This window comes from Gopherus flavomarginatus, chromosome 2 (genome assembly GCF_025201925.1).
Source record: "Gopherus flavomarginatus isolate rGopFla2 chromosome 2, rGopFla2.mat.asm, whole genome shotgun sequence".
Classification (NCBI taxonomy): Eukaryota; Metazoa; Chordata; order Testudines; family Testudinidae; genus Gopherus; species Gopherus flavomarginatus.
The window spans coordinates 161,364,921-161,379,643 of record NC_066618.1 but is presented as its reverse complement, the minus strand read 5'-3'; the positions used below and the strand labels follow the sequence as shown (position 1 = coordinate 161,379,643).

At 47.1% G+C, this 14,723-nt stretch overlaps 1 protein-coding gene across 2 annotated transcripts in view; it reads right to left on the bottom strand.

The window, feature by feature from the left end:
• The window catches only part of PEBP4 (phosphatidylethanolamine binding protein 4), a 203,646-nt gene that overhangs the window by 20,938 nt on the left and 167,985 nt on the right, over positions 1-14,723 (bottom strand). For both annotated transcript variants that reach the window (XM_050940317.1, XM_050940316.1), the window contains exons 5-6: positions 9,913-9,958; positions 4,216-4,332 (exon numbers count right to left, since the gene is read on the bottom strand). In XM_050940317.1, coding sequence (XP_050796274.1) covers positions 4,216-4,332; positions 9,913-9,958 — 163 coding nt within the window. The remainder of the gene's footprint in view (positions 1-4,215; positions 4,333-9,912; positions 9,959-14,723) is intronic.

The following is a 14,723-nucleotide window of genomic DNA, read 5'->3' as shown; positions in this document are numbered from 1 at the left end:
GGGCAGGGAAGCACAATATAATTTGTTAGATGCACCTGACCCCTATTCTCTCATTGTTCGCAAGGCACTTGTTTTGCAGAACTTTCTGGCTCTGCACGTGGATTTTGTTTGTTGCCAGCACTTCCAGTATGTCACCATGGGTGAGGCCACCTTGCAGGGCATCCCTGCAGCTTTCCCTCTGCCTGTCTCTTAATCTCCTGCCTGTGAAAAGTTCGTGATGCAGCAGGTATCTTTGGGACCCTCATCATCCTTCCATGTGGAGGATGTTCCTGGCCTGGTGGGACAGGGAGTTTATGAGCAATGTTTCGGGGCTGTTTGTGCAACTCCATTGCCAAATCTCATTATCCCTGATGTTTATCTCACCACCTGATATGCATCATAGCTCGGAGGTGTCCCTGATGAAACTGGTTGAGCTTGGGGATGTGCCAGCAAGGATTTGTCAGCATTTCACAGCCCTTGAGACCTCTCCCCACCTTGGATTCTGCTACCCAAGTGATTTAGAACTGGTCGGCTGGGTGGTTTTTTACAATTCTTAACAGCAGCTCCTTGAGCCTCACCCCAAAAGGTACACCAGCCCTGCTCCTTTTAGGGACCCTTTTGAAGGCATCTGCATGATGCTGGGCCTTCTGAAGTAGAACTAGGCTCTTGCTGGGATCTGTCTCACTGCAGAAACACCAAGTCAGGCCCCATTGTGCGAGGTCCTGTACAAACATACCGTAAACACAAGTCTTTGGGGAAAGCTCTGCTCCAACATTGAATTTCTCCACTCCACTGCCCTGCTCCAAAGAGCACACAGCCTACAAGAGAAGCCCTAACAAGTGCATGAGACAAACAAGTCTGGCCAGGGTGGAATGGAGGGAATGGGGGAACATACTGGTATCAAAGGATGCACACATTATTAGGGCTGCTGTCTGCTCCACATAGAGAACCCTTCTCCTCCACAGCATGCCGTATCCCCCCTTTGACTGTTGGTTCAGAGGATTTCTGTCCATCACCCTGCTATCTTTTGTTCTCTCCATAAACATCCACCAAGGTACCTCATCAACCTCCTTCAAATCCCTCCTTAAAACTCTCCTTTACAAAAAATGTGACCAATATCATCTCATTGTTTTCTTGTACTCCCATCTATCTGTCTGTCTCCATTTGTTGTCTCTTGTCTTGTATTGAGATTGTAAAGTTCTTTGGGGAAGGAACTGGTTTTGTTCAGGACAGGGGCTCTGAGGCACTGAGGCAATACAAATAAATAATAATAATGGTGCTGGCTGTTTTTATAGTTCTTGTGAGCCGCTGCCTGGCCCCTTGGCACCGTGGAGGTAAGGGGATGAGAGTGCTTTACTAGCCCCGCATCCTGCATATGCTCCATCCATGGAGAGTTTCTAAGGAAATGCCTGCTCCACAGTGGGATTTCTTCACACCATATCAGCCCTGCCTCCACTCTGCTCCTTCCTTGTGTCAGCTCTGCTTTTCTTCCCTCATTGACCCTCACGTTTCTAACCCTGGCAGCTTCAGTAAGAACAACATTGAATCTACAACCATGCCTTCCTCCTACTCCATTTACACCAATCCTCCTGTTGCTTTCCACTGACCCTCTCACTCCCTTCACACCAGGCCCTCCTAACAGCTCCCTTCCTCCTTTTTATGCTCCTGTTCCCATGCGTTTTTCTGCATCTCCCTCTTCTTGTGACTCTCACTCCCCCTATGAATTCATCCCCAAAACACGCTTCATCCACAGAGGAGGATGCGAGGGAAGATGATCCCATGATTAAGGCATGGCACTGGGAGTCAGGACTCCCGGGTTCTCTCAGTGGCTCTCCCACAGACTTGCTCTGACCCTGGGCTCCACCTCTCTGTGCATTAGTTTCCCCATCTGCTTCTGCCTGTGGATTTGAGACTAAAGTGTGACTTTTTGCAAAGTGCTTTGAGATCCTTGGATGTAACCCACCACAGAAGTACCAGGAATGAGGATTATCCCAGGAATGACCTTGGGAAAATTTCTCCACCTCATGTGTCATTGCGTGGTGTGTTATCTGTGTCTAGAACATCTGTGCCAAAACTAGACTGCAAGCTGCTTGGACAGTAAATAAAGTAAATAAAACAATGATGAAGTATTACATGAACTTCTCTCTCCTGTTCTCTTAAAAAGACGATTCCTGATTCCACAAAGTTTGCCAGCCCTTTTCTGTGCACCAGCACAGGTGAATTATCTAAAATTGCTGTTCTCTTATTTAACTACACACATTGCAGCAAGCAATAGGATACGTGACCAAGCACCTTCAGCATGTCTGTACACATTGAGTCTGTGGGGTTAGTCCAGAACCTGGTAATATTCAAACCAAAAAAACCACACACACACACACACACACACAATCTCTGCACAGTGATCAGAACCAAAATCATGGTGTTTGGAGAAGCACATTTCCCGTGAGCAGGGGAAATGTGACATGATAGGCTAAATTCTTCCCTGCCATAACTCAGTTGAAGTTAATGGTGTTACACCAGGGGAGAAGGTCAATCAATCAATTCTGTCCCTTACTCTGGGGATCTAATGCAGCTCACTGAAATCACTGGAGTTGCACTCACTTATACCATGACTAAATTTTGCCAGATGGGAGAGGACTGTGACTTAGAGCTGGGCAAAATGTTTTGCACACCAATTTTTTTCAGCAAAAAATGCAAATCTGGTGACATAAACGTTTTGCTGAATTGTTTGTTTAGAAATGAAACCTGAGGGGAAAAATCAGAAAAAAATCTAACCAGTTCACTCTGACATTTTCTAAGAGAAACATTCTCATTTTTTGGTTCAAAATGACTTTTCATTTCAAAATTTTCATAGCTTTTAATTTAAAAAATTCAAGTATATTTAAAAATGCTCAAAATCTAAGCAAAACATTTCGGGTCCAAAAAATGTTTTGTTTTGACAAAATCAAAATGTTTCATTTTGTTTGACTCAAAACAATTTTTGTCGACTTTTTGATTTCACCAGAAATGTCCATTTTTGGTCAGACCCCAAATTAATTTTTTTTTGTTGGTGGGGGGAGCTTTTTCTAATTGCCCTCAAACTAAAACAACTGTTATTTGCCCAGCTCCACAGCATGCAAACTACCTCATCGTTGTCTAAATCAGATGTTTATAGGGTCAAGAAGGGACACAATACACTTCACAGATATAAAAACGGGTCTCTCATATCTAGGCTTGGAAGGATTAGATTTTCATTGATAAATGTTGGTAAACATTTATTTCACTGTGCACACACAAACTGACAAAAATATTTCCATCGGTGAGAATAAATATTTACACATAGGCAAAGAAAGAAAAATGCTGCTTAAGAATTTATTACAGGTTGATTTAAGGACATTTACTTTGTATATATTTTGACGTGATGGTGACAATTTGTATTTTAATGGTGATAATGTGTTCTGGTTTTGAATCTCAACATCTTCTGTCATTAAATAATTATTGTCTGACGCCCTCTCTCCATAATTTTGGGCAATTGTGAAAATTTAAATAGATAAAAGTAAAAAAAAGTTTAAAAATGAACAGCGATATTATCCACCGAAATTATTTAAAAAAATCGCATTCTGCCAAGCCTCGTTATATCCATCCACATTCACCAGGGGAATCATGTTGGAAACCTGGACAGCAAAAAAATGGGTGTCTATTGCTGGTACAAATAGGAATCCAGGCAAGCGCAGAATCTTCTGCTTCTCTACTGCCCCTATGAGCTCTAATGTCTTTTGCTTTGCGTGGGGGCAGGATTCCCCTCTCCCTGGTGTAAATGAGGACCCACTCCACTGGAGCCGATAGGGTAAGGGCACGTTGGGATTTTGCCACTTGCAGTGACCCTAATTTTTGCCCTTCCCCCAAACTTGCTCAAGCATCTTTTGTTTTCCTACTGGGCAACTGATGCCGCTCCCACCCAGCCAGCACTGGTGCTTTCCTTTTGATGGCACCCATGCAGATTGGGACCAAGAGTCTTTGTCTGTTCTGCAGTACATAGCTATGCATGCCTCTACTGGGGGGGTATTTTCTATTGGGGTCCTCGGGTGCTTCCCAGCTTGAAAACCTGACCGCGCTGAGCTGGGAGATGGTGAAATAACAAATGTGCAGAGAGATGATGAAATGATCATTCCCTTCGGATGTTAGCTGTGCTAACAGAGACAGACAGACAGAGACCGCAAGCTCAGCAACACACAGAGAAGGTGGGTCATCTCTTACCCAAAGATGCCTCTTCCTCTGGACTTAGGGATATGGCCTCGTGAGCCGGCTGCTCATACAAACGGAACTGGTAGCGATGGTACCCGCTCTGGGATGGAGGTGTGGGGCGGCCGTAGTCTGGACAGAGAAAACACAGGGGATGACGCTAGTGCCTGGCCCAAATTCCATCCCCATAATCACATACCCCAGGTGTGTATGGTACAATTTATTTGTAGCTGGCATTTTCAGGGAAAAAAAATCTCCCCACACTCCATTACCCTCTTTGCTCCTTGCTTCCAGTAACTTTGCAACCAGGGACTGTATTCTGCCCAATCCCCGTGCATTGCATGAACTGTTGCACTATTGATCCCGGGTTGCAGCTTTGAGCCCTCTCTGCGGCTTCCCCCTCCCTTGTCCAGGAGCTCAGGGAGCTCCTTGGACGTGAGTGCTTGGCGCCGCTCAGCGCGAATGGACTCTGCAGGCCTGTGCAAAGGGACCCAGAGCAGCACTGCATGCATCAAAATGACTCTGACATTAGAGAAGAGGATGGGGCTACTCTATTTCTCCATAGCCATGAGCCAAGCAAGACTTTGAGGCCCGGCCCCAGGGCTCATGGTTAGTATGGAGATGGGGGTAGGGCAGTTACCACCCTGCTGGGGTATTCAAGTGAGCATGTTGTTACAAAAAGAACTGAAGAAATTTAGTGCAATCTCAGGTGTCTCCCTGCCAAGACATATCGTATGTGTCCCCTGTGCCCCATCCTCTCCCCTCCCTCCTTCCTTCTCCCAGCCCCTCCTGTTCCCTTATCTTCCACCCATCTGGCCCCTTGCCACCTGCTTGCAAGCACATTCTTGTTTCCCCTCCACTGAAACAACCTCCCATTTGACTCCACCTGCTTCTCCAGCCCCCGCCCTAGCTCCAAAGCTCTAGAGCACTCTGCCTGCGCTTAGTGTCTGGACTGCCTCTGCCCAGACTCCCTGCATCCCCTCAAACGGCTTCCCCTGTCCCTGAAGGCATCACATTCAAGCTCCTCACCTGCACACAGTCTTGCCCTAACCCCACATTTTGGCTCCCGGCCCGCCTGCTCTCCATCCCCATCCCCAGCTGTGCATATTCTTCTACGCTGCCCACTACTCCCCAGAGCAGCCTCCTTCTGTCCCATGATCCTGCTGCTCACCCCTGCTCTCTTGCCCCATCCTCTCATAGATTGCAAGGGCCAGAAGGGACCAGTGTGATCATCTAATCTGACCTCATCCTGCCTGTGTTTGATTGTATACTCCCTGGGTCGGGGGCCACGTTTGAATCTGTACAGCGTGGAATGCTGTGCATCCCTATGGCCCCCGGTAAATACTAATCTTTTACTCTCTGCAAAACAAACCTTAACTCTCACTCTTTTCAACTATTTCTTTGCTGGACCCGAGTATCCTACAGATTCTCCTGCAGTGAGCAGTGTTTTGATTCTACAGACACAGGTAGGACAGTGCAAGGAACAGTCAACATTTTGAAATCCTGAGACACCAAACCTCAGAGGGAAAGGAAAGTTTTATGGTCAAGTTGGGGACTTTTGTCTGTTTAGACTGTAGGCTCCTTTGGGAAGAGACTGTCACTTATTATGTTTTTACACAATGCCTAGCACAATGGGGTCCCTAGTTAATACCGTAACACAAAAATGACAAACACTCACGGGCCGAGTTGGATTAAAGATATCAGAGAAGGCCAGCCAAGATGTGAGAAACAAGCAGACAAGTTAGGGGACTGTGCCTGCTTTCTTCTCTTGAAATCCAGTTGCAGGAGCTGGGTCATCCGACAGGCCAGCTGCTGATGGCTATGAAAACACCACCATCAAATCCCTTGTTCCACAAAAATCAAGGTTTCCTCCTAACATGATGGTGATTTATATGCTACCCTGGTGCCCTTCCCACATGTTGTTAAATATTAGCTTGTATTTTTAATAAAACAGGCTGCTCTCCCAATCAGTAGGCCATGCTTATTACTGTGTGCGATTGTTTACTAAGCAAGGCAGGGCAACTCCTGAAAAAGCAGGGGAATGGCACCACATAAGAACATAAGAATGGCCACACTGGTTCAGACCAAAGGTCCATCTAGCCCAGTATCCTGTCTTCCGACAGTGGCCAGTGCCAGGTGCCCCAGAGGGAATGAACAGAACAGGTAATCACCAAGTGATCCATCCTCTGTCGCCCATTCCAAGCTTCTGACAGACACAGTCTAAGGACACCATCCCTGCCCATCCCGGCTAATAGCCATTGTTGGACCTGTCCTCCAGGAATTTTCTTGAATTCTAGTTTTCCAGCAAGACAAGCAGCCTCACACCCTGTTCTCATATGTCAGGGCATTAGCTGATTGCTCAGTTGGGCTCAGGCAGGAACATAGCCCTGTGTCCACGTACACCACCGCACACTTGGCCAGCATTTTATTGTCATCGCTGATGTTCCCTCCAGTACAGCTGTGTGGGAAATGTTTTTCCCATCCCTCAAATATTTCAGGTTCAAAACTTTTTCCCTATCTCAAATTGGGGCAAAAAGATGAACTCTCAAAAATACTCATGCGCCAACATTTTTTTCTGGGTTGGGTCAATGGGAACTTTGTTTTGATAATTTTGAAATATTTGGTTTTCATTTGATTTTGATTCCCTTGTTTTAGTTCAGTTAGATTCGGTTTGGAAACAAAGTCATTTCAAATCAAAGTTGATTTTTTTTTGTTTTGAAAATGTCAGTGCAAGATGTTTTAACAGTTCCAAAAATTCCTTCTTCCAACTTTTTTTTTTGAGTCGGGAGATTCATCCAATCGGAACCTAGTTCATGAAGTTTCAATTTTGACAAATCGGCATTTTTGACCAAAAACCAATTCAGGGAAAAATTCCTGACCAGCTTTACCTTCAAGCAACATGTTGTGGTTTTGGTAGGAGGAAGTGTGATATAATTGTAACCTGACCCTGGGTGGAAAAATCTCGTCTCTCTGCTAGAGAAGAGTCATAGCTACAAATTTTGTATCTGGGGCCCTCTCCAAACTTGCCCAGAGTTCAGGGAGGTTTGGATCCATTGATCTAGCTCGGGCCTTTGTATTACAGGAAACCTGCAGGTATAGAGCACGCATCACCAAAGGGAGTCTAATGACATGCAAAGAGATTATGTATACAGATGTTCCGTAACTGTTAAACTCTAAACTTGGCTGAAAATAGCATTTCATATTTGTTTCAGGAAAGGAGCATGTAACATGAAGGGACAAAAGGTGGAAATTCCTCCAGGACCTGATCAAATTAAGCCATCTGAGCAAGAGAAAGCCACCATGGCCATCTCCTCAGAGCATTAGCAAAAATTAAAAACAAAGGCTCTCCTTTACTTCTCACCACTGTTGATGCTGCTAAGTGGCTTTCTGCATTTCGTTCTGCTTGGGAAGTGAGACAAACCCAATCAGTTTAACTTTGGGCCTGATCCTGCACACTCTGGCTATGGGGGTGCAGTGGTATTGACTTACTCCTGCTTTGCAAGGCAGCACCCTTCACAGCCAGGGTTTTCAGTGCTCACCATCAGTGTCAGATTTTCACAAGAGCTCAGAATGTTGGGTGCTGAGCACTTTGGATAGTCTGGCTGGAAGTGTCACAAGGGGAGTAGTTGGCTGCTGAAAATAGGACCTTGCTTTTCTAGTTACCTTCACTCTCTGGTCCTTGCTGCACTGGCCAGCAGCTGCCAGGCTGGGGTTCCCAATACCTCAGTGGAAGGTTGAAATAAGAAAAGATGGTAATAGTATTTTCTAAAGAAATAATAAAACACACTGCTATCCACAGCAGCTTTTGGAAAATCTCTTTTTCAAACTACCCCTAAGCTACTAGACAATATCCCTTTAACCAGAGACATATTAGGCCAAATCCCTCCCTGCTGTAACATCATTCAAATTAATCAAGCTACCCCAGGGTTGAGTGTGGCCCATTTTGCATTGCAAGTCCTTGTTCCTATATATCATCTGCCTATTAAGAAACCTCTGGGGCTCACCTTCTTCCAAACAACTCCTGCGTTTGCTTTAAGTGGGCTGGGATTTCTTCCACTGACTGGGTATTTTAACACCATTTGCTCCTCTGGATGAGTTCTATTTCAGCCAGTTTACTGTTAAACATTTCTCTGCTGCTGTCCAGGTGTGTAATAAAGTCTCTTTGCATCTCCCAGTCTGCGTGTGGCGGATTGTCATTTCCTTATGATCTTAACTCCAAAAATAGCAATGCAAGGTATGGAATTGGTTGCAGGGATGGGAAATAACTGGGGCTCTAAAATAAACTATTAAGGATACTTGATTTTAACAGACTTCTTGTTCAGACAGCACCCAGAGAGAAATCTCATTCATGGAAAGGTCCTGGCTTGTATTCTGTGCTGCCTTGCACCTTAGGCAGTCGTTGGTATAGTGTTACTAAATCAGATTGGTGTACGCTACGCTGGTGTAAATGGCTACACAAGGTACAAAGAGAAGCAGGCCCCATGTGTTCTACTCCTCCACCCTGGTAGAATCCAGCCTGCTCTTTTCCAGGTGGAAGAGATGTCTGCTACTTAGAATCATAGAAATGTCGGACTACAAAGGACCTCGAGAAGTCATCAAATCCAGCCCCCTGTGCTGAGCCAGGACCAAGTAAATCTAGACCATCCCCCTGACAGGGGTTTGTTCTATCTGTTCTTAAAACCCCCAGTGACGGGGATTCCACAACCTCTCTTGGAAGCCTGTTCCATGTCATGCAAGCAAGAGGCTTGCAGCGAAGGTCTCATCGGAGAGACGAATCAGGGGGCTTGTTACAGCTGCTTGCTAGTTTGCATCATTTGTAGCTCAGGCACAAATTAAGAGAGAGAGATTTGGGGACATTCCACCTACAGTGAATAATCTAAGAAGCCGGGCGGGGGAGGAGATGGAGGACGGTGGGAGGTGCTTCAGCTGGCTTGCTCTGGGGTTGAAAAAGTTTGCAAAGCTTTAAACACCTCCTCATTTTTCTGTATCAACTAAACAAGAGATCGATATCAAAGAGAAACCTGTTGTTTGGTTAGAATGTGAAACAGTTCCTCCTCGCTGCATTTCCGGTGCTGAGGCCAAGACTGTCGGTGCTCTGAAAGCCTCCAGCTGGGGGAATCCCTCGCTATTTACATCTTTCCATGTGTTTACTGAATGCAAATCAAAATGTGCGTGCAGGAGGGTTATTTTAAATGTTCTTTGCAAACCTCTTTTCCCCTTGAAATGGAATGTGATTCCGAAATTCCGAAGCAGTGGATCTGCAAAGGCCATGCTACCTGTGGTTGCAATCTGACACCACCCGTGTTGATAGACTAATGGCCTCTGCTTGGGGCCCTTACTCCTGTTGGTGAGTGCCTTACTACGGCACCCAGATACTGTGGTGATAGGTGGCAGCTGCCTCCCTCACAGCCAGGGAGGGTTGCACAGAATTCCCTTTGGACCCATCAAGATTGCTCCTTAATGGGTCAGAAGCTTCCCTGGTTAAGCAAAACCAAGCATGTGTCCCAGGCGCTGAGCTTGCTGCCCTCCCCATCCCCTTAGACCCAGGAAGAGAGAGATCACAAACGAACTGGAGCCCAGCTCTCTCAATGGCCAGTGGAAGTCAGTGACCCTAAGCCATCCCTTTGCAAGCCGTGCCGACAGAAGTTTAGTAACATGGGCCAGAGTTCTTGGGACAGTCAGACAGGTCAGGTTGGTGCAGCTCCAGCTTACCTGTTAGCACGTGGCCTTTAAGTTTTCCAGCCCGCAGGTCTGTGCCCTGCAATGACAGAAGGGATTCGGTTAACACACAGGACACCAGAATATGCAGTCACTCACCGGACCTAATTATTTGCATTGCCGTGGGGCCTAGGGGCACCAGTCAAGGATCACACCCCTGCTGTGCTAGGTGCTGTACAGACAGTCAGTAAAAGAACAGTCCCTGCCCCACGGAGCTCACAGTCTGGGTTCTGAGGAGAGATGGCAGGTGGATGAGCCAAACAGGTGGGGATGAGGGTGAGGATGACCATAAAGGAAACAAGTTTTGAGACAGGGAGCGGGGCCCCAGCCACTGTCAGACTTATCCATCCAGGGGGAGGGTCTCAAAGGCACAAGGAGCAGTGAGGTGCCCAGCTCCCACTGAAAGTCAGTAAGTGCCATTGCTACCTTGGGGAACCTGCTCCCGGGCATTTAATGTTAGCACAATAAAGCCTGCTGCAGCCTCACTGGCGGTGCTGCCTCTCAGCATGGAGCACCCTCCAAACAGTGCCTCGCTTGAGTTTAGCTAGAAAGTTTCCTGAACTGAGTTTGTTTCCTTCATCTTCACCTTCTCCAAACCTCTCCTGACAGGTGTCATTCCTTTCCCTGGGTAAGCAGGGAAGGGTGGGGAGAGAATGTGCCGGGGCCTATATTTTGCTTGTTAGTTTATATTTTAAAAGTGTCAGTGACTTTGTGCACCACAGCTAATGCATTGTAGAGTTCCCCTGAATCACAGGCTGTGCTGTCACTGTGCTCTTGAAGCCAGCACACAGAGACTGTCAGACGGATCACATTGGACCTGTTATCTGGGCCACGGGATGCTGGGAAGGCTACAAAAGCTCTCTCTAAAAGCCCCGACACCATCCTGTGCACAGGTATTCAGGCAGGGGCTAATTAATATCCCTGTGATGGCAGGAAGGTCACAGTGTCTTTGGAAAGCACATAGGCTGGAGTGTCGAGAATGAAGGTGAGGAATCAGAGATGCCTATAAAACCTGACAGGTGCAATTTACAGCTGCGGAGCCAGATCCTCAGCTGGTGTAAACTGTCAAGCTTCCATTTAAGTCAATAAAGCCTTGCCAATTTACACCATCTGAGGTTCTGGCCTACTGAAGACAATGAGGCCAAGTTGATTTACACCATCTGCGAATCTGGCCTGCAGTATTCTAATCACCAGCCCACTCTGAGTGAATTAAGAATAGATGCAGATTCACCAAAAAGATTTCAAGCTTCCCAAAGCAATTCCCAGCCCAAGACGCTTTGATTTTCTTCCCTTGATGGACCCAGAGAAGATCTCCTTGACACTTCCTCAGGCAATATGTGCTTTACACTCCTCACCAGGAACATCTGGGGACCAGCCTATAGCATGCTGCCCCTCCACCCCATGCTGTTCTCATTTGTAGACTAGAATGGATCTATACTGTGTTCGCGGCCTTTGCAAAAACCTTATCCAAAACCGATGAAGTGGGCTGTAGCCCACGAAAGCTTATGCTCAAATAAATTTGTTAGTCTCTAAGGTGCCACAAGTACTCCTGTTCTTTTTGCAAGTCTTTGTGCATCCCATGTGATGCGATGCCTGTGGTTATATCCTGGGACAGTCAAGAATGAGCATTTCACAAACCTTGCGAGAGAGCCTAAGATAATTTAGTTACGGTGTCAAGCCTGGCACAATTCAATGCCCTAGCTTGCCTTGACTTTACCACCCAATCACATTCTCTCTCTTACCTCCTCTTGCTGCTGCACTTATGGAGAATTCTAATAAGGTTTTGTTGAGAACAAAATGCAGTTGGGCAGAAATCACATGCTGCAAATCAGCAAACAGCACTAACAGATGGAGAGAGCCAAGTGTAGCACAAGCCAATGCCGTGCAAACATCCCTTGACAGGTCTGCCGATACACCTCACTCCTGACCTGCAGCACCCCCACTCAGCTCTGTCAGTGCACCCCAGTCTGCAACCGTAATACCCACTGCTATTCTAGTCCTGTGCCTCCTACCCAGCTCTGCCAATGTGTATGAATACTCATCTGGAACAGCCCCCATTATTCCAGTCCTGCCTGCCCACATGCACCCAGTTCTGCCAATGCTCCTTAGTCTTGACCTGCTAATTAATTAGCAGTAATTAGCAATTAAAGGAGCATCAGATAACTGCAGATAGAATGCATCTGACTCCCAGAATTGCTGGATCAAGCTTCACCCTTTCCAAAAATAATAGAAGCCAGATCTTCATTGAGTCATTTGGTGATGAGAACATCAACCAAGATTCACATTGCATAGTAAAGTTCATTGTAATGCAAACATCCTCTCAGTTTCTATGTATTAGCTTTGCAAAGCCCCATGAAATTTTACCAGCCTCAGCACAGAATTTCCTCACCCACCCTTTCCATCACGCTGATGATAAAAGTACTAATGACTAAGATTTTCAAAAGTGACTAGTGATTGAAGGGGCCTGGTTTTCAGAGAACAGGTGCTTAAAACCGAACACTGCCCCTTGGGGGTGTGTCATATCCCCCCCTCCAAAAAAAAACCCTACAAAAACCCTGAAGAACCCAAAATCACTCATCGCTTTTGAAAATCTTGGCCTAATATTTTACTTGCCCATCAAAGGTAAGAAGCGACGCGTCCAGGGCGAAGGTGTGAGCGGAGTTTGCATGGCTGCGGGGTGCCAATTCACGGAGCAGTGCATCTAGTGAGAACAATGCTCTAACATTCTCTGATGGCAGGAGTATTCCCCCCCTGAAGTTTCTTTGGGAATTCTGACCCCACCTGGATGAATTTCACTTCTTGGATAACTCTTATCTCACCCTCTCTTCCAAATCCAGGCAAGAACGTGGGGCAGTGGGGAATGGGGGGTGGGGAGGGATTTAAAAGACTGTGCTGAGCATTCCATGGGAATTCTGATTTTTTTTTTTAAATGTGCTGACCTGCCATTAAAAGCTCTGATGCTTGATTTATGGCCAACTTCAGGAAAGACTAGCCTCTCTGACTCAGCAGACTGCTCAAGTGAGGCCATATGGAGCTATCCACACAGTCAGGACAGAGGATACTTGTGCTGTTTTGCCTGAAGACAAAGCAGGGAAAGCTGTCATTGATGGCAGTTGCCTGGGGCTGGGCAGGTCACCCTGACAGCAAGGGTCCCACCTAGGCAGGATTCCTTAAGGGCTGGAATGGAGCAGAAACATTACACTGAACAAACAGATGCTAGTAGCTAATGATGTATAATGGGATACGTCTGGAGCTGAAACCAATTCTAGGACCACACTCAAAACTTGACCCCTCTGAGTTCAGAGTTGGGACACCCTCTGACCACCATTAGTGAGGTGTCTTCAATGCCAGGAATTGAGGCCCTTTATGTTTCGGAAGAGGGTTGGTCTTTTGACTGCCGCACATGGGACTGAGAGCGAAGGGAGCAGTGTTCTGCTCCTGCATATGCCACGGCTTGTTGTGTGAATCCAAGCCAGCCTCCTCCCCTTCTGGGCTGTAGTGCGTCCCTGTCTGTAAAATGAGGACAACATGGGCTGCCTGGCCAGTGCAGGATCCCAGGTGCGGTGGAATCTGGCCACGTCCTGACGTACCCTGGATTTGAGGATCAGGCTCCTTTTGAGAAGGGAGAAGAGGAAAAGCCCGGTGGGGCTGGGGCTAGCGGGGTGGGGAAGAGCACTTTATAATAGCTGTTTGTTATAAAAGAGGCAGAGGGATGGTAAGATTCAAAAGCAAAGGAGTAAATTCTGCTCTTCGTTATGCCAGCGTCCAATTGGCATGAGTCATCAGAGTTGTTCTGGGTTTGCAGCAGTGTGATGGGGGGGGTAGAATCTAGCCTGGGGGCTCTCATGCCAGCTTGGAGTAAAGGATGCTGCTTCTGGCACCTTCAAGGCATTCTGGGCTGCTGATTCATTGGCTGCCTAGCCTCATGGAAACAAGCAGCACTGCTCTGCTTGTGGGGAGAGCCTGCCTGGAGACTCTGGGGAGCCATATCTGCACCTGGGGTCAAACCCAGCCCCACTTGCTCCATGCAGCTTTTATTAGCTGGGCTGCCTGGCTGGATTCCTTGGTGGGATGCCTGTGTGCTTTTGAAGGACATTGAGAAGGCCAGCTCCAGGCTTTTCAGCCCCCACCTCCGCTCCACTGGATGAATGGGGCCCAGCAATGACAAAGGCGGCTTCCTTGTTCCTCTTCAATTACTGACTGCAAACTGCACGCCCACTCTGGAATCTGCCAGGGCCTGGTTGCCAGCTCCTCCTGACCCCACCAGAGCGTGGGGTCAGCAGCACATTTCTGCGAGCGCAGGAGAGATGATTTAATCTCTTCACCCACCTCTTCCCATTTGCTGGGAAGTATCAATCACTTTCTCCCCCTCCAGGGCAGGCAGAGGTGGGAGTCTGCCTTCTCACCCGTTGCTAACTTGGAAAGAAGTTTCAGGTGCCTCCTTCTCACTTTGGCATGAAGCGAAGCTGAGGCCAGTCGCAGGCTGCAGCATGAGAGCAGTCAGAGCATGTCATTCGCTGGTGATGAAGGTGCTCCATGCACCACAGGCAGCACCGTCTGAATGCAGTGGGAATCCATTGATTTTTTCAGTTAACAAAAGGTAATTGACTAAAGGGCACTAGCTGTTCCCTGGAGCTATGGTGTCATCCTGCAGAGTCATGCTTCAAGGTGTTGGTTTAGCGCTGTGCCTCCAGTGTGTGGAGTGCTCCTGAATGGAAATGATCCCAGCAAAATTACTTAGACAGCTTTTGCTTGATACCCCCCTGACCTGCTCCTTGTCTTTCTATTTACACCTTGTAAAGTGC